The sequence below is a fragment of the Oryzias latipes genome, chromosome 13 (assembly GCF_053564925.1).
Source record: "Oryzias latipes strain Hd-rR chromosome 13, Olatipes_Hd-rR_3.1".
In the NCBI taxonomy this organism is placed as follows: Eukaryota; Metazoa; Chordata; class Actinopteri; order Beloniformes; family Adrianichthyidae; genus Oryzias; species Oryzias latipes.
In genome coordinates, this window is record NC_136249.1 from 5187845 (window position 1) to 5213175 (window position 25331).

The window sequence follows — 25331 nt, forward strand, 5'->3', positions numbered from 1 at the left end:
ATGAATGTTCTTGGTAGTCAGCTGCATTTATAAAACCATATAACAGTTTTATCAGCTGTTAATGTTGAAGAAATGTGTTGGTGTGTTTCTCCTCTTCATTAGTCAGAGCATTAACACATGACCGCAGAAATCTTATTATTGTCATAAATAAGAACAAAAGCAGAGAAGACTACATCCTAAATCCTTAACAGATTTTTTACAGATATTGTACTAAAACTGTTCTGAAATTCTATGGAATTAAAAAGTCGCATAGCAGATACACTTTGCCATTAAATCCTTTTATCACTGAGATTCGTTTACGTATCTAATCCCATATGATGCTGAGCACCTGTCAGTGGATGAGTGATTTGGTTATGTCCAGCTTGTTGTGATGGCTGGGATTGAGGCACAAATCTGGATCTTTACTGATTCCTCTTCCCCTAGTTTGAGTGATAATCTTAATTTTTGGATTCCCTTCTCTCAGTCTTTTGACCCCCCCCCCCCACACACACACACACACACCCACACACCCACACAGAGGTTCGATGGGTCAAGCAAACCAGGTACAACTTGCAACAGCTATTTGGTATACTATATCTTAATCACATTTCATTTGAGTAATTAAAGGTGGATTGTTTTTCTGAATAAACTTTATTGACAGCTTTAAGGACAAACACTGAAACAAAAGGATTTTTTTCTTGGAATGTGACGGCCACCTAATGCACCACATTTCTAATATATATATATTTTGTTTTTAAATCAACAAATTTCGATCATTAAAAGCGTTCAAAATAGAATTAATTATGTATTTTAAAACCATTTTTATTCTATTACTATATGGAAGTGAGAAACATTTATTTCGGTTATGTTAAACAAACAAACTTAAAAACATCAACATAAACATTGACACTGATCAATGTCAACATAAACATTGAAAAAAATAAATAACATAAACATTGAAAAAAATTAACCGAAAAAGGTGTTGGGTGAAGCCAAGGCTTATTTCCCCAACCCTGAATACAAACATCACATCTACCTACAAAATTGTTAGAACCTTAGATCAAAAAAGAAAAAAGAAGAAGAACCCCCCCCCCCCCCCCCAAAAAAAAAAAAACTTCTCAAAATGACCTCAAAACCACCAGAATCTCTCATCCAGAAGGTATTTTTGAAACATTTTAACTTTATACATTTTCTTAAAGTGCAGTATGGATTTTGCATTTTTCAGTTTGTCTGATAATAAATTCCACATGTTGACCCCCTGAACAAAAATACTATTCCTTAATGCATTAGTTCTGACCACTTTCTTTTTAAACATGTCTTTACCTCGAAAATCATAATTATTAACTTTTATTTCAACAAACTCAGTATTTTGGCAGGTACACATTGTTTTTTAACTTTAAACATAAAAATTCCAGTACTAAGATCTACTAAATCAAAAAATTTAATTGCCCTTAATTTAGGAAATATTTGTTTTGTGGATTGATTGAATGAAAAGTGATTTACAAGTCTAATTGCTTTTTTTTGCAGAATAAAAATAGATTTTGTATTTGACTTGTAACTATGCCCCCAGATTTCTAAACAATAGGTCAAATAAGGAATTATGAGGGAACAATATAGAATATACAATGTAGCTGTGTTTAAAAAACATTTGACTTCATGTAGGATGGCTAATGATTTGGACAATTTAGAGAGAACATAAGTTGTGTGTGGTTTCCATGATGATGTATGATTCAAAATTAAGCACCCTATGGCACCCTAATGTAGCAACATAAGGCATACTGTGGGTGCAGCAGGTGAATATCAAGAGTTTTGCATTCTAAGTGTCTGGAGAGGTCAAATCCAAATGTACATTCATGCTCAGCTTTTTGTTAATGTGATGCTGCACCGAAGGGCTTTTTTTCACCAAATTTAATACTATTCAACAGCAGCCCAACTCTTAATTTAACAGATAAATGTTGGGTTCAAACCAAGGATCTGCACTTCTTTGTAAAAAAGAAAATGACCCAAAGGTAACTTAGTGTCTCTTTGGTGAAGGACGTTAAAATATGGCAAAATAAAAAGGAAACACGTTTTTTCCCTTCTTTTATACCCTCGTTACCGGAACACCCCATTTGATGATCCAGTCTCACCATACTTTGCAGTCAAACATCAAAAGTGAAGCTTCTTAGGAGAAGAATCAAAGATTCGCCATCCGAGACGGATGGACTCTTGAAAAAACATTTACAACAGAACAACAGAACCTTTTTGAAGTAATGCTGGATATTTTTTGTTGTTCAGGTTTTTTGTTTAATGTTTGGCTTGACGCAGCTCCAACTTTGCTGCAGTCCATCTTCCCACATTATTAGGGTAAAGTCATTTCCAGCCGCTGACACGTTGCTTATGTGGCAGCAGGAAAGGCTGGGAACAATTCTGTAAACGCAGAGAGCTCGTTTTTCTCTTTCCTTATGGACATCTCCTCCCTCTTCTCCTTTGAGCACGCCGTTTGCTTATGGGGTCAGTGAAGAGAGACTAGGTTAGAGAGAGAGGAGGGATTTTTCAGGATTCAGAGAAATTCCATTTGTCATTCATAACCTCTCTTTTGTTGTTGTGCCTTTTCTACTAGATTTCCCCAGCACACTTATCAGTCATTGATATGCGCCAACACAAATCGATAGACTTCAGTTTCATCCATTCTTCATAGTTTTCTGCTGCTTTTACAAACATGGCTCCATCCAAAACAAATAATGAAATAACATTGATCACAACAAGGCTGATAAACAAAAATCAAAGAACCAACACATTTTAACATCTTTTTACTACTGTAACTCTTCAACCGTTGATGCGATTAACGGTTGAACAAAAAGCAGCCTAGCAGTGATAGGCAATACTGTATAGCAGGAAAGGATTTAAGCAATCGCCGTGAGTCAGCTGATTCTGGCTTTGCACAGTTATGCAGCTCTTTACCTTAGTAATGTGTTGCACATCGGTGCAAAGCTGATATGAAAAGCAGCTTTTCTCCGTGTCGGAATCAGAGGATTCACACCGACTGCATAAATGAGTATGTCAAAGAGCGAGTGCTATGTCGTAATGTAGTGATGTAAAAAGGGACAAAGAATAATCGAAAAAAAGGTTTTGTCCACTTATTCTGATGATAAAAAGTACAGTTCTGAACCCCCAGCTGTTGGTGATACCGCTAAACTTCTAAAATTAAACTGACATTTACCAGTCTTGGACATTAGGGAGCACTTTAGGGCCTTAAAGGCTCATTTTCCAACAACAAACCTTTGGAAAGGAAAATGAGACCTCTTTTTATCTGCATATAAACAACAAGCGGTGTTTTGTCTCCTTCCAGCCGCCTGTGTTTTGACACTGATTCATTACATCAGCCTGCTTGTGCTTTCAGGGGGTGGTGGTCTTTTTTAATGTTTGTAATATAGTTGAGGGGTGCTTATGTGTTTTAGCTGCCCTTTAATGGGAGATCAAAGTGCCGGGGTCTTGACCAGGAGGCGGAATGAGCAGAGCTTTAACTCTGTGCAGTTCCCATAAAGTCAGGCCACTGCTCTCTGTCTTACACACATCCAGACCCACAAGCGGAATTCCATCGTTCACGTAAGAAAACCACTAAAAGAAGAATAGAAACAATCTTTAAACTAACAAATGATTGCTGCACAATGAACTCGCATTGTATAAAAGTTGTTAACTATGTTCATTTCCTCATCCTTCTCTCTCTCAGCTTCAACAAAGACATCACAAAGAAGTACAGTCGAAGCCGTGTCTGCTCCTCTTTGCATGAACGCTGAAGAAGATTTTGAGCCTGTGTGTCCTGCATCAGAGACATGCCAGGCCTTCATGTATTACAGTCTCCTGCTTACAGGATGGAGATCGATGAACGGCGGCTCTTAGAGAGCAGACGCAGATGGTGTATTGTGAAGTTACTGTCAAGCTGCTGACAACAACGTCAGTAAACACACATAGCCCTTTTTCCTGGATGCACACATGCATTAAACACACACCATCATATGAGAATGCACAAACACGCACTAATGTATGCGCTCACACACACCTTTGACATGTGGATGCATCAAGCGGGTGGAGGCCTCTGGCGTGGGGAGGTGTAATATTTCAGTAATGTGATGGAGTTTGATCTTGGGTGTCCAGTGTCTCATAGAGCTGCTGTTTTATTAGCACAAAGAGCACTAAGGGGCTCTCCAGTTCTCACACCAACACACAAACACACACTTGTCTGTACAGTCCAATAACCACATAGGCAGAGAAAGAGTGGGCTCGACTGTAAAATCTAAACACCGTCTTTCATATTGAGGGAATGGCACAAATGCTGACGTCTTGTTATTCTTGGTATCGTGCCACCTCCTCTACATCTTTAACTAATGAAACTGTTTTTAAGGGGTATTTTGTAAACATCACAATCCTTCCTAATCGTATTTTCTATTCTGTGTAAAAGTAATACCCTCACTTTTAAATCGGACGTCCAATCAGTAAAACTTCATTTTACTTTTTAGAGTAAAGTTTTCTTGAGTAATAATTGATCTTTTTAGTTTCCTGCTAAACCTTTTAAAAATGTTTTGGAGAGACACAATGCAAAGCTTTGGATCATGTAAGGTCACACCCAATAATGGTCATGTTGCATGGATGATCGTTTTTTTTAAATTTTTACTTGCCTCCTTATAACCTGACACATAAAAGAAAAAGCTTCAAAAAAATTGTGTTTCTAACATTTTTTTTGTTGTAGCATTTTTCTCATGATGGGGGACATATGTAAAAGAATGTAAGATTAAAATATTGTTTCCAAGTGGAACAGGAACAGATTAAAAATAATGTTTTAACACATGAACTGAAATGGGTGGGCCATCACCATCTTTGTTGCAGCGTTAATGTTAGCTTGTAAGCTAGGAGAAGAGTCTGGAAACAAAAGGATGATGGGAAGTCAGGCCAGGCTTACTCATCACCAAAGGTACCACCCACAACTCAGAGGGGAATTTCTAATGAACTCCTGCCGCTCTGCAGAAATTATATCCTAGAAAACAACACCGGTTTTTCAGATTTTGACTAAAAACAGCATAATCATCATTAAAGGACCACTGGGAACGCTTTAAAAAACCCGGACCTACACCTGGATCCTCTTTGTTTGCTCCACAGTCACTCAGGATACTGCTCCATTCATCCTCAAAGTCACCCAGAGGCAACAAGATGAGAGGCACCTTGTGTTTTTGACACAATATGGTCTCAAACATCAGCATCACATTTACCAAATGACACTTCAATGTTAGCAAGATCGGATAGAATACTGCAAAACCTGATCACAAGGCATTGGCAGTTAAAAAGGTCAGAACATTCAAGGATTTGAAAAATAAAGAACAATCAGAGTCTAAAGGACAACCCTAAGGAAAATCTAAAATAAAAACTGATGATTTACCAGTTGACCCCCAAACCCTCCATCTGCTGAGACATTACAAAGGAGAGTTAAAATATGATGAGGATGCATACAAAGAAAAGAAATTAAAATTTGCAGCTGCATCTCATTGAGCAGAAGAAAAATAACATAAAAGCCAGTTTGTTTAGAATAATTATAAACAGGATTTAGGAAAATGTTTAGAGCTTATATGCTCTTTTGACCAACTGGAGGCAACTTCTATCAACTCCTTTTTGAATTCATTTTTTTGGTTGACACATAAAAAGGTCTAGACAAACAACATTATGAATGTGGCTTATGCTTCTACTAACCTAAGTAATGGTCACCTCCTCATCAGTGTTATTTGAAAGAACAGAGTGCTGGTTGGAACACACAAATGCAGATTCAGGCTTAAAGTCAGAATGGGTTGTTAAGAAAAAACTATAAAAACGATGCTGTTGTAGAAATAATTGCTACTGCTACATAGTTCATTGTACTCACAATATTCTTAGGGCTTATTTCCTCAGATTGTCAAATTGAATTGATTATATGAAGAGTGCCATATGGACTTGAAGCACTGATACTGGATCTACTCATGGAGCCAGCTTGTTAAGTTTTCATACCATTCCCTTGGCTACACCTAGAAACATCAATGTGAAATTTGAACAACTTCATGTCATTGTGCTTTTTGCTCCTCTTCTTCCAATATCAGTCTAAGCATACCATACTCCTTTATAGCAAACACTATCAGGGGAGCATCTGCAGCTGTGATATTGACGGAAAGGAGGGTCTGGATAATGCATAGACTGTGAATGCAGAGTGGATCATATTAACACATCCTATTGATGTGGCTCTTAGCAGATATCATATTCATGCAGAGCATGTTGTGTGGAAATAGTTCCTATGAACTGGCGATGCAGCACTGAGATTCATCTTGTGATCATCTAATAGACTAATGACATGATGAAATCTTCACATTATGTGAATCATACTCATAAGACTTGCATTTGCTTTTCACTGACACCCACAGACACGTTCAAACTGGATGTTGGCCTGGAAAGAAAAACAAATCACTCTGCGAACATGTACCTTCTGAGTGAAGCACAGGAGACACAACATATTTGACACTTACAGTTCAAATTTTAAATCCCTTGTTTACTCACACAAAAATTCAGAAGTTTTCAGTTTATTTTTGACAGAAAGGTGACCCATTTTTAGTGCAGAATTTTTTTTAAAATTGCAATAAATAAGATGGGGCCAGTGTACTTTGTGTGTAACCACTTCTGGACACTCTTCAACACTACTTTAAAGCACACACAAGGGTGTTTTTATTGACATTTTATTCATGCCACACTGGGACAAAAAAAAATATACCAACGTTTCGATGCAGATGTACTTTGGGCCTTAAATGCAAGGTAGAAAAGTTCAATCTAAATATATCTCTAAATATATCTCTTTAGCTAAGATGTGATGCTTTGGACGTAGGAGAATTATCTTCTAAAAGCCCAGACTAGTGTGCAACGGTTTCACCCTCCTTAACCTGGTTATGGTCGTCATGTCCAGAACATACTGCAACTGAAATGTTTACAGTTACGTTTTAAAAGTCACGGTTTCTGTCCAACAATTGGTTATGGGAAAAGTCCTTACCACAATGTGTTACAGAGAATTTAGCTTTGAAATATGTTTCATTTGCATTTATTGGTAAAACTCTTTGGCTCCACAGAATATATTTCTGTGGATTTTCAGATAATGAGCAGCTATTAACATTAATAGATCTAATTTCATCATTCTGTCAAAAGCACATGCCTTGAAAACCAAAATGACCTGCAGTATCTACATATAGGCAAAAACAAGTTCGATCTAGATGCTACTAGAATAGACTATGCAAGGCTACAATAAGTTACAGTAATCTAATAATTTACCTAGTGAAAAAAAAATCACTTTTTTGAAGTTTTAAATTCTTTTTGAAAAGAAAAATGTAAAACATTTGGAATTCACCATGTTGCTGTGTTATCCTGAAGCAAAATATGAATTTAAAAAAATACGCTGTGATAAATGAACACTCCAGATTAATTAGTCTCACAGTCGAAGATGTAGACAATTCTTACTTAAAAACACTACACCAATCACAGGTGAATTTTTCTAAAAAAGAAGTCTCCAAAGAAGAAACCAAAAAAAAAAAAAAAAGGTGGGCCAAAGTTTTTTTTAATTCAGTTTGTGGTTTCTGTCCCATTTCTTGTGCCACTCATTTCTTGTAAATAAAGAACTGCAGCGCTTTTACAGGACTGTTAGATGCTGAATGTGACTTTGTTTCATATTGTTTTCAGTTACAGGATTGTGAACCAGCAAACTATCAAGGGCAGGAATCTCCATTTACCTGTGTTCCTCTCCTAAGTGAAAATCATTAGTTTAATTTAGATTTATTGGAATATATTGCTTTTTATGCTAATCGGCTATTATGATTTAGGGACATACACCTAACCGCAAAAACTCATCTGGTGAAGCACAAAAAACTACAAAGGATTCAGTCTGCCCCTTAATGTGAATCTTATGAGACCGTATAGCATTCGTAGAGAGCAAGTTCAAGTCCCCAAGTGTGTTTTTGAAGTCCAATATAACAAGGCGCTGCTGTGGTCACAACAGTATGGCTGATTAGTGAAAGGCCCATCTTAGTTTATTAAATATACTTCTTTCTGGCTGTAGGTGTTTTTGCCCTATTACCATACCCTAGTATTCCCAGGTTTCTATAAAAAATAGCAGAGCTGCAGCATTATTAGTTTCTACAAAACATTAAAGTTTTTTTAAAGTGATGTTTATTTTTCAACTGACAATTTAATTTGAAATGTAATCATGCAATTTGAAAATGTATTTTGCAATTGAGAACTAAAATAACATTGAATCTTATATTATGGCATAATAAAAAATACAATATAAGAAAACTAAATCAATTGCATTTTAGATGACGAGTTGAAGTTGTTGTTCTGGTTGTGTTAAGTATATGTGTGTGAGATGTAAGGTGACATGTAGATTAGTTTGGAATTAGATAGAATGTGTGAAAACCTTTGGTTTATAATTGCTTGCTATTGATCATAGATAAGTTCGGCTTCTTTACCACTGTTATGCATTTCTGAAGAACCAAATATAAAAAAAAACACAATATGATGTTTAACAGTGGTTCTCAGACATTCATTAATTGCTTCTTAAGAGATAATTGTTCACACTTTACAATAGGGTTCCAATAATCATTTCACAATTGTTAACGGTTAAGTAATAGTTCGGTAATGTTTTTGAAGATTCACAGAGTTTATAACTAAAATCATAAACTAAAACCTTATTTACTGTACCTTTGGCTATGGTGGTGGTGCTGTCTTGCAATTTCTTTTGAATTTTTAAAACAAAATCACCATGGAAAGTTAAAATGCAATAGATTTTAAGTTATTTTAAAATGAGCTTAAAACAAACAATTAATTGAAATGTAATTTTAAAATAGTAAATTGCATAATGCATTTTCATTTGAATTATGGTACCAAAAACCCAGACAATTTAAAATGCAATTGATTTGTTTTAATTTAAAATTTTGTTTTGAAAATGTAAGGTTGAATTGTAATCTTTCATTTTGAATTCCAAGTTGCATAACGTATTTTCTAACTTCTAACTTTTCTAACTTCCATATTACACACACTGGTGTTGATGTTAGTGACTACATTGGTAACAGGTCACATACTGAGGGGTCAACTAAAAGGAAAGAGGGCCACTGAGGAATGCTTGCCACATCTCACCCCTCTTGGCCTATGGGCTGGACAGGATAGTATTGGTCCTATATGAGGCTTGAAAGTTGATAAAGAATTAGTGTGTGTCTGTATGTGTGTGTGTGGGGCGGTGCTGGATGTGTCTGTGTGTGTAGTTGACGGTGCCTGCTGTCTGTGGCAGAAACATGTGTTATGAATTTATCAGTCCGGGCGCCCGACCCGTCATCGAGTAGATTGGGGTTCAGTTCCAAATGCTCTGGACTGCTACCATGACCGACATGCATGGCAGCTACGTGACCCTTCCCAGTCAACCCCTTCCACCATGAAACACACACACACATCGACAATCTGCCTCAGTGATCAACACTTTAGACTGATTGGGCCAGCAACTGCAACAGCTGGCTGAGGATTAAGGCATGTCCAGATTCAACATGTATGTATTTCTGTGTGTATTGGTGTGCATGCGTGTGTGTGTGTGTATACGCGGCATAGGGACCGGCTGGTCCCTCTGGCACCTGTCGCCCAAACCCAATCCCTGCCCTCATAAGCTGGGTGGATGAACAGAGCCCAGCCGCCCTGTGGGACCCTGTACTCCTGGACTAAAGTGGCGTCAGCCTGAGTGGGGATGAGTTCAGCTGGGTAACAGGGATGTGCGGAGGGCAACTGGGGAACAGCTCGTACTGGGACTCAGGGCAGGGTAATCTATTTTATAGTCCCAAACAGATGTGGAGAACACTACAGCACAATGAAAACAATTTCAAGCAAGCTACAGATAGAAAAATAAAAACAGACTTGTAAACGATACTTGAGTGACCTCAGCAACACCCGTGTTAGCACCCTCGGGGGATAAAATTATAGGGCAAAACAGCTTATGTGGATCAAACTGCTATTAATGGGACTTATGACACATGAGGGTGAAAAGGCTCTGATAATTCAGGCCTACATCTGTGAAACAGCATGAGCACATATACTGAAATATTGGCAAGGGAGCACACACATAAGCCCAACGGGAATTATACTGGTGAGAGAAGGCAGCACTCAGCTCTCAGCACCTTTCCTCCAACTTGTGTGATGACTCTATTTTCAGACAGACACACACGCCCTCTTCCTCCGCCTTCACTTGACTGACTGCAGCAGACTTAAAAAAATACTACTGTTATTATCACTGTTTGCCACAACTATAATACAATTACAAGATTTGTCCAGTAAGTAATGGAACACATTAACATGTTTATTTCAGTGTGAGCATTTTAGAATTTTCTTTACACCATTGTTACCAAGCAAAAGAAAGTAACTAGTACCAGGCTACAAAAGCGACACTTTATTTTCCTAAATTACACTAATAAACGATGTTGGACAAACCAAAGAGAGACTGACACTTTACATGAACAGCTGCACATTTGTTAGACAGAGAATTAATCTGTAATATCTTTGTGCTGATCCACCAATATACCCCAAAATACAGCACAAACAAACCATTTGTGATAACGGGCAGTAACTGCTGGGATGGTTTCAAATGGAACCATTGTCTTACTTACAACAAACTTCTGTTAACAACTTCTCTGAACTGCTCAAAGAAAATTGTAAAAAGCCTGCTGGGAATTTGACAGAGCAATATTGAGGAGTGTTCATAGATTTGACCTCCTGGTTGACATATTGTCACCACACGAGATCTGCATCTCATCTAGGAATGACTAGAGCACTTTGACATAAAGGGCCATCCCCAGGTTAGGTAGCAAGTTAGAGTCAACTTGATTTATAAAAGACAGTGTTGCAACATAGCTTTTTAGAAATGTTTTCCTGTCAATAAATAATTTATTTTCTGCTTTTTTCTAGTACTGTAGGTTCCAGGGACAGTGTCTCTTCAGTTTCCTGTTGAGCAGATACACAAGTTGTCTAAAAGAGGTTCTACTGCACAATGGATTTACTCAAAGATGCCCGCTATGGTCTCTGATTGAATGGCTAAACCATAGCAAATTGCTTGTTATGGAAAGCAGTGCAACTCTATTCTAACATTTCTTAAGAAATAATAAGACCATGCACAAAATTTAAGAAACATCTAAATGCACCCAATTAACATTGTTCTAATTCAGTTCGATCCAGAGGCCAAAATAAAGGGCCAACAGATAACAGAAGATGTTTACATGTCACCACTGTAACTAAGCAAACAAACAGGCGACAGTGGAGAAGGAACTCCCTCTATTGAAAAATTAGTAAGAGTTCTTTGGCAAAATCAGAAAAAGTAAGGGCCACCATCTGCTCTGACTGGTTAGGGTCTAAGAATAAAGAATATAAAGTAAAAATATGAATATGATAAGAGCCAAACAGTAGTTTAGTAACTACAGCAATGACAGAAGGAATCACACGATCACCTAAAATTGGTTGCAAGACAAAAGAGATGGGATGCTACACTTTCACCGGGCATTCAGCCAGTGGTGTTCACACAGGACAACCAGGTCGGAACAGGGAATCTGGTGAATCTTGCTCCAGGCTTTTTCTTTCACAGCTCTATTCCAATATATGAAAGACTTGGTGTCAAAAATTCTTGCTGGACAAAAACTGCAATTATCAATTTCTCCTCCATGATGATGTTCACAACAGTTGACACTTCACTACCAAATCAAAGACCCTGATTGGCTGTTTGACGTTTAAGCAGTAGAAAGTTCAGCTGGTTGAACTTTCAGCATGCACGTAGAGAATGCCTGGTTTTTACGCAGAGCCCCGGAAGATATTGAAAAAAACAAGCGTAGCCATGCGTAAACAGGATGGATTTGAACGGAGAAGCTCAAAACGCAGACGGTTTATTGAAAGTGGCTGCTTGAACACGAGTTTCCGCAGCCGGTATGAAGGTCGCTTCAGAAACTGCAACAGCAAGAACAGAATAAAAATGGACGAACTAAAACATTTCTAGAGCCTCTTTGATAGATGGTCGATAGTCATTGCAGCAGTGAGAGAAGAGAAAACAAGCAAGTGCAGCATTACTGCATAAGAGATACACCTATAACTGCAACAATGACAATTACGTCCTTACTATGTGAGCAGAGGAAAGGAGTACATTAACAATAGTTAAGAAAACATCCACTGGCATCCAAAAATAACCTCCAACGGGGTGAGATTCTGGCAGCTGGCAGCATGACTCGGACACCCAAGACATCCAGAACCATAAACTTTGTCAAAAGAAAAGTCTTAAGTTTACCATAAAGTCAGAGATGGCATCTGCCTCCCAAACTGTTCCCCATTCCAGTTTTAGAAATTTTAGGAATGACTTGTAATCCTGTGCAGGCTAAAAACAAAGTGCTCTGTTTGGAAAATACAGAGCCACAAGCTCTTTGTGTTTCCGTTCAAAGCTTAATGTTTGTAAAAGCACTTTAGAATCAATTTTCCTTAACAAAGAGTCTATATCAAAACCATTTTAAGCCACATTCAAAGGGAGTCTAAATATTTGTGTCTCATTCAAAAAGCCCTCTAGGACCACTTTGATAAACCAACTCAAAAAAGGAAACATTGGCACAGAAGAGCACTTGTGTCTATAAAAGTTTAAAAAAACAACACAGAAAAAAAGATGGTAGAGTCAAAAATGTGGCTTGCAATTATGTTTTACTAATAAAGAAAACGATCTTCTCAAGAACGAATTAAACTCCCAGTACACACGCGGACATCAGATGGGAAATATTTCCTTTGATAAGATCAACTACAACACATACTTGCCAATTGTGAAAAAGACCAGATTAGGGACAACAAAGAAAGATGGGGGGGTTCTGACACTTTGACCTTTTGAGACACTAAATGAAGTGGCCTTAAATCCCTCGTAGGGTCACCCCCACAGACATATATCACTGCCAGTGTGTGCTGCAGCTGTGACGTCACCCTCACCTCAGGCTTCAGCAAAATGAAGCCAATTCAGTCGCTGTTTTCTGGGCGCCACCATTGGGAGCCAGTCAACAGCGATTAGTCCGAGTTGGTCTGAGTCACGTTTCTAGGGCGACTACTGTCACCAATCAGGAGTAAGTTTGTTCGAAGTCCACACCCCTTCCACTGAAAGCAGCTCAGGAGAGCAACACATGCTTTTACTGAGGCATCGGATTGGTCAGTTTATAACTTTAATCATTTGTGATAAAGACAAAAATATCATGAAAAAAATTTAGGATTAGCAAGAAGATGTTAAGAAAAAGACATCAGATCAAGAATGGTTATTCTGACAAATAAAATGAGGCTCAGTACGACCTAAAATAATTATTTAAGTGATTTATCCCCACTGGGAAATATTACAACATTCCTAAAAAACTGATGATCTTTAGATATTTTTTAAAAGAGGCGCACAAGAGAATATGCTAACAAATCAAAATCTGTTACAGTCAAACGCTGAGGACCATCAGAGAATCGGTCATCACAATAACCTTAATAAGTTGCCAGAAAAGCTCATGTTTGTATTGTTTTCTTATCCTGCAGAAATACCATTTAGCTAAAAAAGACAAATTCCTTCAGAGTCATTGATTTAACCCTTTAACACCAGAGCTTTAGCTTCAGTCTTGACAACTGTAACTCTTCAACCACTGATTCAATTAAAGTAATTCCAGTAGATTCTCAAACAGAGAAAAGAAGCCTTAATGTGATATGCAACATTTTTACAGGTGAAGTGTTAAAGCAATCGACGTAAACCAGCTGATTCTTTCACACAGCAAAGCAACTTTGTGCCAAAATGCAACACTTTACCTTAGTAATGTGTTACATATCAGTGCGAAGCTAATATGAAAAGCCGCTTTTCTCCATGTCAGAACCAGCTGAATCCGTGTCGATCGCGTGATTCTTGACAAGGAGTTACAGTATGTCAAAGAGCATGTGTTATTTAGGTGACATCACTGGTGCTAAAAGGTAAAAAGGAAAAGGAATGACATGCTTTTCCCTTCATAGGCATCGTACAATACAGTATTTTACTAGCACAAAGTGCAGAAAATTATGCAATTCAACCTAAAAAGCTACTTTTATTACATGTTAAATACGTAGAAAAGCAAAATATTTTTACTTAGTATTAGAGTTACATTTTACTGTTACATTTAAAGGAAAAATGTGTCCAGAGTAAAAAAGTAAGGAGTACCAGTTAAGGTGTGCACTTCACAGCCCTACAAATAAACAAATGTCAAAATCCAAGTTTGCTCATTTCCTAACTAGTACAATAGTCAGGGGACAATCCAAAACCTTTGTGTGCTTGACCAATAGCATTGGCTCTTCCATTGACCAGCATGTCTGCACCGTGTCCATGGAGAGGACAATCAGATGGAGAATGCAAAGTGGTTAGGAATCGCGCCCTGGTTGGCCTTGTAAAGCCCTGGTTGGCGCTGTAAAGCCCTGGTTCAAATCCCGACTAGGACCTTTCTGTGTGGCGTTCGCTTGTTCTTCTTGTGCAAGTGTGGATTTTCTTCGGGCACTCTGACTTACTCCCAAAATCCAAAAATATGCTTTATAGGTGAATTGGTTTCCCTAATTGTCCCAAGGTGGGAATATGTGTGGTTGTTTATCTTTGTGTTGCCCTGAGATGGTCTAGGAAACTGTTCAGGGTGTACCCCACCTCTGCCCTTAAAATGGACTTCGACAACCCTGTGACCCCAAAAAGAAATAATGTGGCTAAATCTGATACATAAAGGGAAGGTTTTTTTGCCCCCTCAAATCATTTAATTGTGTTTAGTTATCTGAACCAATCATGATATGATGATTTTTTGTTGCTGCTAAAGTTAACACAACTTTATTCCCTTTTCTTTTATTTAGTAAGACACCGCAGGGGCCTCGAAAACACCCGGCTACATGTCATCAATGTTTGCGCTAAGTTACCAATGCTTCCTTTTGTTGATTTCTGATTTCCCAGCACACGTTGGTAAACAAGCATGCATGACACGAGAACACACCCGTCCATGTAGCGTTTGGCTGATGAAGCAGAGGGATGTGACGATGTTTAATAGGATCCAGACAGAACTGCAGGATTAACCTGTTGGACTTACAGCGGCAGCAGAAAGTTTAATAAAAAGTGCTGATTTGGGGACAGTGGTGTTGTTTCACACTGATGCTATGATGCTATGCAATTGAGCTGTTATGTGTAGTATGTGACCGCAAATTGGTTTACTGTCACACAATATTATCGTGGACTGGTTTTTAAGACGTGTCGGATAAATACACCTACATTAATTCATAGGACATTCATAAAAAAAACAATTTTATAAATATTATAACAGAAATGAATCCACTTTGTATGAAACTTTATGACCAATGTCTAACACTGCTCATATGAGAGTGTGTCAGACAGGCTCCATAGATGCCTGCATCTTTACTGTCAATGACCTAATGACAAGAATCTAAACCATGATCATGCTTTTAGGCTGTTTCTGTTATGATTTCATATAAAAATGAATCAACTGGAGGCAGAATCAGGATTTGTGATTAAAAAATTAAACACTTCATTGACTTCATTCAAGTGAGTTTACTTTCCAAACAAGGGTCCTTCTGGGGCTCCTCCTGAAAAGGTTTGGAAGTTTGTCGAAGATAAAGAGTGCACTAAAGCAAAACAGAGAAGAGCTGTTTGACTCAGAGCAAAGGAGCAGACATTACCAAGCAAGAAGGAAATTGGGGATTATTGAGGATTAAAACACAAAATCTCACAAAATGTGCTTTTAGAAAGGTGCAGGTATGTGCTTTTATCCAGGTTTAGTCATGTTTGGCCTTCTTGTGCTGTGTTACTATTGGCCTGTTTAATCAACTGTGCATGCATAGGTTTGCATGTGTGTGTCGGCAGGTCTTTTTTGTTTCTGTGCAGCTCAGTGTGATTGAAAGCAGATCCAGGCTCTGCTTTTTCTCACCCGTCGCTCACAGCATCCTAAACCAGAATGTCACACACATACACACACACACGCATGCACACACACACACACACACAGGTAAGCAAGACAACACAACACACACACATGCCTCTGAGCTTTCACATGAAGTCATCAGTTTCTACTACTGTGCTAAAATGCACACAGGCGCAGGCTATGTTTGACACACATCTCCAATCCTGTCAAACTCTGGCCACTGCAAGATTGCGTTACACCTCTGAGGATGAAAACTCCCTTTTAACACAATGTCTGGCAGGGGGATCTAGGGGAGCAGTCATTGGGTGAAAAAAAGATAACTCATGAAAGATAAAATATTCCCACGACTGACACGTACGAGCACACTCACTGAGGAATTTCATAATATCCGCAGGAGTGCTAGGTGAAGCTGTAAAAAAAACAGGAGCTTTTTCAATAGAAGGCTGCACCGCACACACTGGTACAATAATACCAAAGCAGAGCCATAAATGTCACAAGTCCAGTTTTCGGACTGAGAGGAGGCCATGGGGCAACCTTTAACATTAATGGTAGTCATTTGCAAATAGGAGGAGAATTAGTGTGTCTTCACAGCGGGTGATTTTTCTATCAGTCTTAAAGCAAAAGGCCCCAAGGTAGCTGGATGCTCTCAGGGGCAAAACAACTCTCAGTTTAATGTCCTTACAGAAACAACTGAAGTTGACTTCCTGAAGTCAAGGGAAAAACATTTAAAATGTCAGTTATAGTGGAGAAACAATTTTAGCCAAAAGGAGGGAATTGGCCTAATTATCAAAAAGTAGACTTTTGGGAAATCATACAATACAATACAATACAAAAAAACCAATAAGAAATGATTAGAAATAATAATATAAAAAAAATTTATACCAAAGAACTTCTTTTTGAATCAGGAAATCTGATTTTCTATCCCTGGACTTTTAGTACTGGTTCTCATTGAGCATATAAGCATCTACAGCAGCCGCAGAGAATGTGATGAATTTTCTTTATCAGGACTTCAAAGTCCAACATTTTCCAGTGTTTGAGGAAGAGTGTGAGAGAAAAGCAGCCAGGCCTCCTGGCCAAGTGTTGCTGTGATGCCTGCACTTGATATGAACGCACACGTCTGACTCATTTTGCAGCCCTGAGAGTTCACCACTTGAAGGCAATGATTTACTCGTCCAAATCCTCCCACTTGTTTGATCCCATGGGGAGCTGGAGCAGAAGTGGGGGCAAAGCTGGGTTACCCAAGTGTGTTTTTGCCATCCGTTCTCTCCCTTTTCTCCTCCTTTTGCTCTTCTGCTAGTCGGCCATTTTGTAATTTACGGCTGTCATAAGGTCCGCCGTCGGCAACCAACGGTATGGGATTATATGAAATGTTGTCTGCTGGCATATTTCATGAAGAAGATCAAACAAAGCTAAGTGATTTCATTTTTGGAGGGCAATAACTTTTAGCAGAGCTCTTTTTCACGGCCATAGAGGGTTTGAATTTGCGAGACCCCCAATCCGAAAGTGAGATCTATTCCTACACTTTATGGGAATTCAGTTATCAAAAGGCCCAGTGTCTTTAGGAGGCTGCTCACAAACAGTCAAATTTCACTCGTGCAAAAGTGCAAAACGTATGTCTATAGCAGCATAGGTTATTTAAAAAAGGTTTTGTTTACTTGTACCTCTTTCTCAGAGTTCAAAAACAGTTTTAGTAAATGTTAATATTTTTAATTTCAATTATAACAATCAAAGTATAGTTAAACCGGCCCATATTTGTTGAAGAATAAGAAAAATTACATATGAAATGCTGATCATGTCAGCTGATTACTGTACTTTAGCTTAGCCAACATTTGAAAACATCACCTTTTCTCCCAACCAAAAGAGGATGAGAAAAGGAAAAATACCTGAATAAAATTAGTATCCTTTTATTATTGTAATTATCTTTAAAAAAATCTTTTATCTATTTATTTTGTTTATATTTATAAGCTTTATAAGCTTTTATTATAAAAAAAATGCATTAATATTATTTAGACAATAATTGATCTTGTATTTCTGACAGTTAAAACAGCAAAAACAGTTTCAACTAGTAACCAGTGAAACAACAGTCTTGTTGACTTTAATCTCTCTAAAAGCAATAAAACTGAAACTTCCTTCAGGTTTGAAGTTTAATTTCAAACTTTTTAGGCATTTTAGAAAATAACCAAAGATATTTTTTTTTCAAAAGTTGGAAAGAGTACTACTGCGTAAAACTTGTTAAAAATGTCAAAATAAATATTCTACGTAAATGCGGGCACAAATAAATGCATTGGAGGGAAATGTATTTATTAATATTGCTTTATTTAAAAAAAAGACCTCCTCATACCTGCTTACCTTTGAGTTTGATTGAGTCAAAAATGTAAACACAAACCAAGGCTGATAATAAATTGTCAGATAGAATTATATTCATAGTGCATTTTTTGAATTGCTTCAACAAATTCTATCTTTCCCAATATCACCAAAATGGGATCCACTTATTTGGAGTTTAAAAATGAACACACGTTTTTCTTCATTTTAGAGATACCAAAAAATCTGACATTTTTTGTTTCATATATAATAGGAGGGTGAGACTTTGATGGTAATTTGTCTTTAATAGGTTTTAAGTCAACAACAAATATTATCCAAATTTAATAAAGTGTTTATGCCACAGTAAAAAATTCCCCTTTGACACCTTTGTGGTCTTTATGATTAATGTTTAGACAACATTTCTTAATCTGACTTTCACTGCAGGATAAAACTGCACACCCTCAAAGTCTGCATTACTCCAAAACCTAGGATACTTGACATTTCCTACTATAGTCACAGTCTGCAATGATGTTTAAATGCTGACTTATTTGTAGTGTTTTTGTCTTTTTTTTAACTGACCTTTGATTTATTGGAGTGACATATTTAAGTGAAAAATATGTGATTGAAATACAGTACAGACCAAATGTTTGGACACACCTTCCCGTCCATCTGAATGAGACGGTGTGTCCAAACTTTTGGTCTGTACTGTACATTTAAAAACTGTCACAAAACTGTTCAATTTTCAAACAGATTACAATTCCAACTACTCTGGCTTTCAGTAAGACATGATTGAGGGTGGATCTATATATAACTTTTTGGAAATGATGCACTTGTGTGCAGTGACAAAATGTTTGAATTAGGTAAATAACAGTACAAATGACAAAAATAACCACTCTTCCCTATAATTAAAAACCAAAAAAAAAAATATGGACAAAAAAGAAGAGATTTCAAAACAAAGTAAAACGCCTCACTTCAATAAATAGCATTAAAGTTTAAACACAGAAAATTTGAATAATTTAAAGAAAAGATTTCTTTATTTAAGCATAAGCTGTAACACGACTAGTTTATAAAAATGAAGAGTAAGTAAGACTAACTTAGTCAAATAGGTGGAGAGTTAGCACCAAAAATTGATCTAGATGGGTTTGATTCTTCAAACAGCAGCAGGTTAGTTAGAGATCTGAACCAAATCAAATTTAGTTCAAACAAAAATCCAGCAGAAACAGGGGACCACACTGACTCGGTATTGTACTGTCCTGTCAGTTGGTATGCAACTGCTTTTTAAAATCCCATTTTAACTGCTAAAAGGAAACAAAATTAATGTTGATAACAAAATCAGCTAAATCTCTTTCTAGTCCATGGAGCAAAGATGGTCTATGAGCAGGAAGAGCGGTCACTCCTCCCTGAAACTTAGTTAAGACTATTCAGTACCTTAAGTCCTATAGTATGGAAGCGATTCTGTAGCATAATTAAAAATAAAAGTAAAAACCAGAAATGCTTTTTCATTTTCAAAATAAAGCAGCATTTTTTGACTCAAAATTAAAATAAAAAATCAATCCTCCAAAATGCTTTTTCATTTTCTTCTTCAACATTGATTATTCTGTCACTTAATTAAAATGATAAAGAAAATGGTATTTGACATTTCATTTTCAAAAAGTTCTCTGGTGAATATGTTTCAAAATTCATTTAGAAATGTCTAATAAAAATGGATTAACAGAAATGATTTTTACTTTTAAAAATGTAACTGCATCAAATGCTCCAAAATGCTTTTTCATTTCCACTAAAAAAACGCTTATTCTATGTCATAATTAAAACGAACATCCACCCTGCCAACATTGTCACATTATTCAATTTGACTTAGTATTTCCAGAGGGGAGGCGGGGCGATGACGTCAGTGCTTCTCTGTGTGTGCGGCTGCTAACAGACTCATGCTAGGAGCAGTGTAGCTTTGTGTATGTGGCAGAGGAGAGGGCTTTGTGACGGTTGTGAACTTCTGATGATTGTACACAGCTTCTCAGGACTACGTAGCAGCATTTCCACCTTCTGCGGATGCACCGCGGTTCGTCAACCCCCCCCCCCCGACAAGCTTTTTTTCTTCGGACCAGCAGCCGCCTTCGCATAGTGGAGCGCTAAGCCCCGCGACCTGAAGCTCCCGATCGCCGAAGGCGGATGTGCTGCTACGATCTGATAAACCATCATATGAATTTGTGTTTCCAGTTGTGTCCAGAACAAAATAAAGGATGATGTAATTCCCACATCTTTACATCCAAGATGCTCATTGCCTATTCTGAGTTTTAAGTTCCTCCACGGCTAATGTTTGAAGCACATATTGCTTAGCATAATGCTAAGCTAACCCGTCTTTCGGGTCCTCCTTGCAGCGAAGAAAAAAAGCACTGACCGCACAGATTTAAAAACATATGAGCGAGCAGGCCCTTATTAATAATTACAACAGTAATGAAGCACATTTAGAAGATAGTCTCCTGCAGCTTCCCGCTGATTTTGCTGTTCGAGGACAGCTGGAGCCCCATCAACAGCTATAGCAGATTTCGCCATGCTAAACGTTTGCGTGTTGGACGCTGAGTGCGTGTTGGTCCAACCATCTATCTTCTAAATGTGCTTTTATTGTTATGATTATTATTCTTTTTTTTTTTTTTTTACTAAAAGTATAAATTTAACCTGAAAAGCTGGAAGTAAAAATAAGTATTTCTATAATTTAGAAACCATTTATTTCTGAAAGTAAATGTTTCTACATTCATTGTTCTATAGTACCAGTCAAAATAAATGCTAAACATTTCTTCAGCATCTTAGCATTCCTGCTCATAAGACCAGCATCAGGTTTTGTCACAGCGTTCTGTTGGACTTCAACGTTTAAGTTTAACCGTTCCGACTTGTGCCAATTTGGGACAAAAATTGTGACACTAGAAAGTGTGAAATAAATGAGGCTGGCATTGGTGTCTTTGTGGCTTAGATGATCGTAAGATTGCAGGTTCGATTCCAGCCCATGAGTCGAAGTGTCCTTGGGCAAGACACTGAACCCCACCTTGCCTCTGCTGGGAGGTTGGTGCCAGTGTTCTGCAGCGTAGCCGCCACCAGTGTGTGAATGTGTGTGTGAATGTGTGTGTGACTGTAAAGCACTTTGGGCCTTGTAGGTAGGTACTATCTAAGTATACGCCATTACCAAACAGTATAAAAACAGATAGAAAAAGTTTATAACAAAATAGATATATTATCTGATAGATTTAAAATCTATTTACATCTAAGTTTTTTTAAATATATGTTTTGTAGATTAGTAACTTTTTAAGGATTTTCAGAGTTGTTCAGACCCAAAGGGGAACATTGCTAAAAGTAATTTAGAAAATCATAAGTAGGATTAAAAAATGTACCAGGGTCGAAAGGAATATTCAACAACATTTTGGTACAGTATGGAAATGGTTTTATGAATTGACAGCATGCAAAAGCAGCACAAAGGAAAGTTAGAAAAAATGTGTACTTCTGACAAAGGCCAACTAGATTTATCTTAAAACCTTTGCAGGAATCCAAACTCCAGGTTAAAGCCCCTGGCACTGTGTGAAATATCAGGAGCTCACCAAATTCAATCTGTTTCAAGCATGTGTATCTATAAATGTTGGTGGAAAATTTCATAGCAATCCATCCAGCAGCTGCCACTGTGAGGTCCTTTAGTCTGGAACACTGCAGGCAGGCTTTGGTTGCTGTTTCTGAGTTCTGAACTAGTCTGGCAACAGCAAGACACTTGAAGATGAAGCTTCAGCCTGAAGCAAAGGGGCTCCTGGTGGCAATTTGTGCAACCAGGCATACAAACAGCACCAAACAAGGGTGCTGCGGCAGTGGCTCTGCCGTCCCGGTGTCAGCACTGACAAAACAGAGGCCAGTTGTTGACGCACCTGATATATGAGTGTTATTCTTCCTCTCTGTATACATGAGTGTGTGTATATTCCTGCTGGGACTCCCCTCAGCTAAACCAAGCCTCCTACACCTTCTCTTCCTCAGAACTTCATCCCTCCCTCTCTCTATGGCATGATGGATGAGCTGCTCAACTTCCCTTCATCCCCCCTAATTCTCACAGAGCGAAGGCAGAAGAGGAAGAATGAAGACAAGCAAATCCGTTAGCCATCACTTATTGGTTTTCACCTTGGGAGCATAAAAAAAAGACAAAGAAATACAGGCAGTGACAGATAGGGCAATAAAACAGCACAGGTCGGAAGAGAACACTGATCTAGGGGGAATAAGACCATATGACATCATTTACAAAGAACCTTCCTCTGTGCTAACCTCTAACAAGGATTTTCATGCCTTGCATGTCTGTTACTGAATAACATTTCTGACAGCCTCCAATCAGCTGCAACCCAGCAGGCCAAATAAACACACCAACAGGTTTTTTCAATGTTACTGACCATTCCTGCTGATCTCTCTGTTGGCGGAAGAAGCCATTTGCATTAAAACTGGATGCAGCTATGACACATCAGCTTCCTGTCAGTCAGGAACTCTGACATCACTGAGCCAAAGGGGAGAAGCACACCCAAAAGAGTAAAAAAGAGGAATGATGGGAGGAATCTTGGCTGTAGGGATTGAGATCACATGAAGCGTGGGTCCTTACATACACAAAACAGGACAGTTGCCACAGTTGAAAACATCCTTTGTGTAGCTAAAGAAGTTTGAGTTTGTCTGTGCCCGTAACACTTATTCAGCGATTTCAGTTGTCAGCTCGTGACGAAAAAGCTCCAACAGTAAAACCTGCATGTAAACACCTCAACCAATGGAAACAGAACGAACGCCAGCTCAAACTGGCAAAAGTGTTAAAGGAGGGAAATGAAAAGATGAACACTGACCTGTAAGGATCCATTTGGTGTGGATAGGCAGCCAACATGAAAAAGACAAAGGAGAGGTCTCTGGTTAGAGGACAGTCTATATCCATCTTATTTATGCAGGCGGTCTGTTGAGTCTTTGAACCCTTTCGTTCTTTCTTTATTTCTGCTTCTTCATTTCTGTCTGAATTCCAAAGCTGCAGGGCTGGCATAACATTTTGGCCAGAGGGGCTGAAATGTGTCACCCAACCGGAAGAAAATGAACACTGGCGGGTTTCCATCTCCGTTCTGTGCAAGAACAAAAGACTTTCATAATGTGCCATTTGTATGATCCTTCACTTAAATAACTAAAAAAACTGAGGGCCAAACATGCTAGTACCATGGAATGGCAAGCAGGAGCTACACGGTGGCGTAGTGGTTGGCGCTCTTGCCTCACAGTAAGAAGGCCGTCATTTCCCGGTGTGTGGGGTTTGCATGTTCTCCCTGTACATGCGTGGGTTTTCTCCGGGGACTCCAGCTTCCTCCCACAGTACAAAAACATGCCTCACAGGGGCATTGATTACTCTAAGAGGACTAAAATGTCCCTGGCTGTGTGTGTACAAGGGTCCATGATTGGGGTCCTGGTGAGCTGTCCAGGGTGTCCTGCCTTTGCCCAACAGTAACCGGGTTAGGCTCCTGCAGCCTGCGTGACCTCATAAGGTACAGAAAATGGATGGATGGCAAGTACGATCAAAGTTGGTCAAAGAAAGAAAGAAAAATCTGTAGTTTCTTTAAATAAATAAATAAAATTCACAACAACGGTTTGGAAAAAAAGATGTTTCTCTCCATTGGACATTGTTGCATTACATTCAGAGTTTATGCCAATCTCATCCTGATAAACAAAGCTAGTTACTGGTGGTGGTTATTTATAGAGAATGAATTACTGTTGAGATTTGTTAGTGTCTTCAAAAACGCCTCTGCACTAGTCAGAGAGAACACACTAAATAAGAAAAACTAAGCAGATCCTCTTATGTCACTTAGCAATCTTAAAAAGGAACACACAGAGCGTCTTAGTTATTTTGTGGTTCTGGAGACTATTTTTTATCTTTTTTTGAGATGATGTCTTAAAAGAGGACACTGTGAGCTACTTCTATCCTCTAAGAAACAACAAAATGAGCCTGGGGAGGAAGGCCGGCACATTTTTTCTTTCAAATGGGCTTCTTTTTAGTTTTTACTTGACCACTTAAACTTTTTATATCTAGGTACCTGCTTGTCAAAGTGGGACTTCACTCAATGAGGGTTATTTCTGTACAAAAACTGTCCTCAAAACTAGATGGAAAGCTAAAAAAAAGTTATAAAAACAAGATTTTACATTTAAAATGAACATCAATATTTCCTTTAAAATGTTTTCATCCAGTGAATCAAGATGGTTTGCCGTCGGCTACCTTTGTCTTAGAGTGCGGCTTCCTCTAAATACCCCAAATCAGCAAAACTCTTCAATCCAGCTAAATGTAGACAAAGTTGAATTATAGAGACCGTCATCCTTTTAGGGAATTAGTGGAATTCTTTTGTAAAAACAACTTTTTCTGTAGGACAACTGCATGTATTTCACAAATCATGGGCTAATTATTGCTCCACTCTGGGTGGTGACAGTTGATCTCTGTGGGGAGCCGGGCCAGCCACTGTGCAAGTGTGTCAAGTGTCAAAGACCTCCTTAGCACCTCATCACCTTTGCCCTTATAAGGGCTGCCATGCTATGAATAACATTATCACTGCATTGTCAGAACACAAAGACACAGACCTGAACATCAGGGACATTTTGTGAGGGATAGCTCACAAAATGACTTTATAAGCCGTTTTAACCTTCTTAGCAACTTATGATGACCTCTATAGGCACATGAAAAAAATACAAATTTTTATAAACAGAACAATTTATTAAAAAATAATTAATTACCCTTTCAAACTGTCTTGATCTAGGGAAAAAATCAGAAACATAAAAAACTCTAACAGCAGACCTCTGGAAGAAGAGTGGAAACATCCTTTTTTTTCTCAGAAAAGATATATACATATATTAACAGTATTTTTTATTCTTTCTTGATTTTTACATACATTGGGCAATGAATGTTCAGCCGAGTATTAATTACGGATATATCATTGAACGTTTTTTCATTTTCAGACTGATTTAATTTGTACATAATCTCTTTTTTACTCTTCTCGCAAGAACTGAGAAGTAAATGTTAATTTCTCTATAGTATTCTGGTTTTTTTAAATACAT

The 25331-nt window shown here is 38.0% G+C and overlaps 1 protein-coding gene across 6 annotated transcripts in view; it reads right to left on the reverse strand.

Moving 5' to 3' along the window:
• The window catches only part of bcas3 (BCAS3 microtubule associated cell migration factor), a 335083-nt gene that overhangs the window by 58558 nt on the left and 251194 nt on the right, over window positions 1-25331 (reverse strand). Inside the window, exon 23 of one of the 6 annotated variants that reach the window (XM_078929751.1) lies at window positions 612-2487. The exons of 2 other annotated variants lie outside the window; for them this stretch is intronic. In XM_078929751.1, coding sequence (XP_078785877.1) covers window positions 2474-2487 — 14 coding nt within the window. In that variant the 3' untranslated portion in view covers window positions 612-2473. Of the gene's footprint in view, window positions 1-611; window positions 2488-20871; window positions 23102-25331 lie in introns of those variants that run through there. 3 more of the 6 variants (XM_078929748.1, XM_078929750.1, XM_078929747.1) reach the window with 3 other exon arrangements.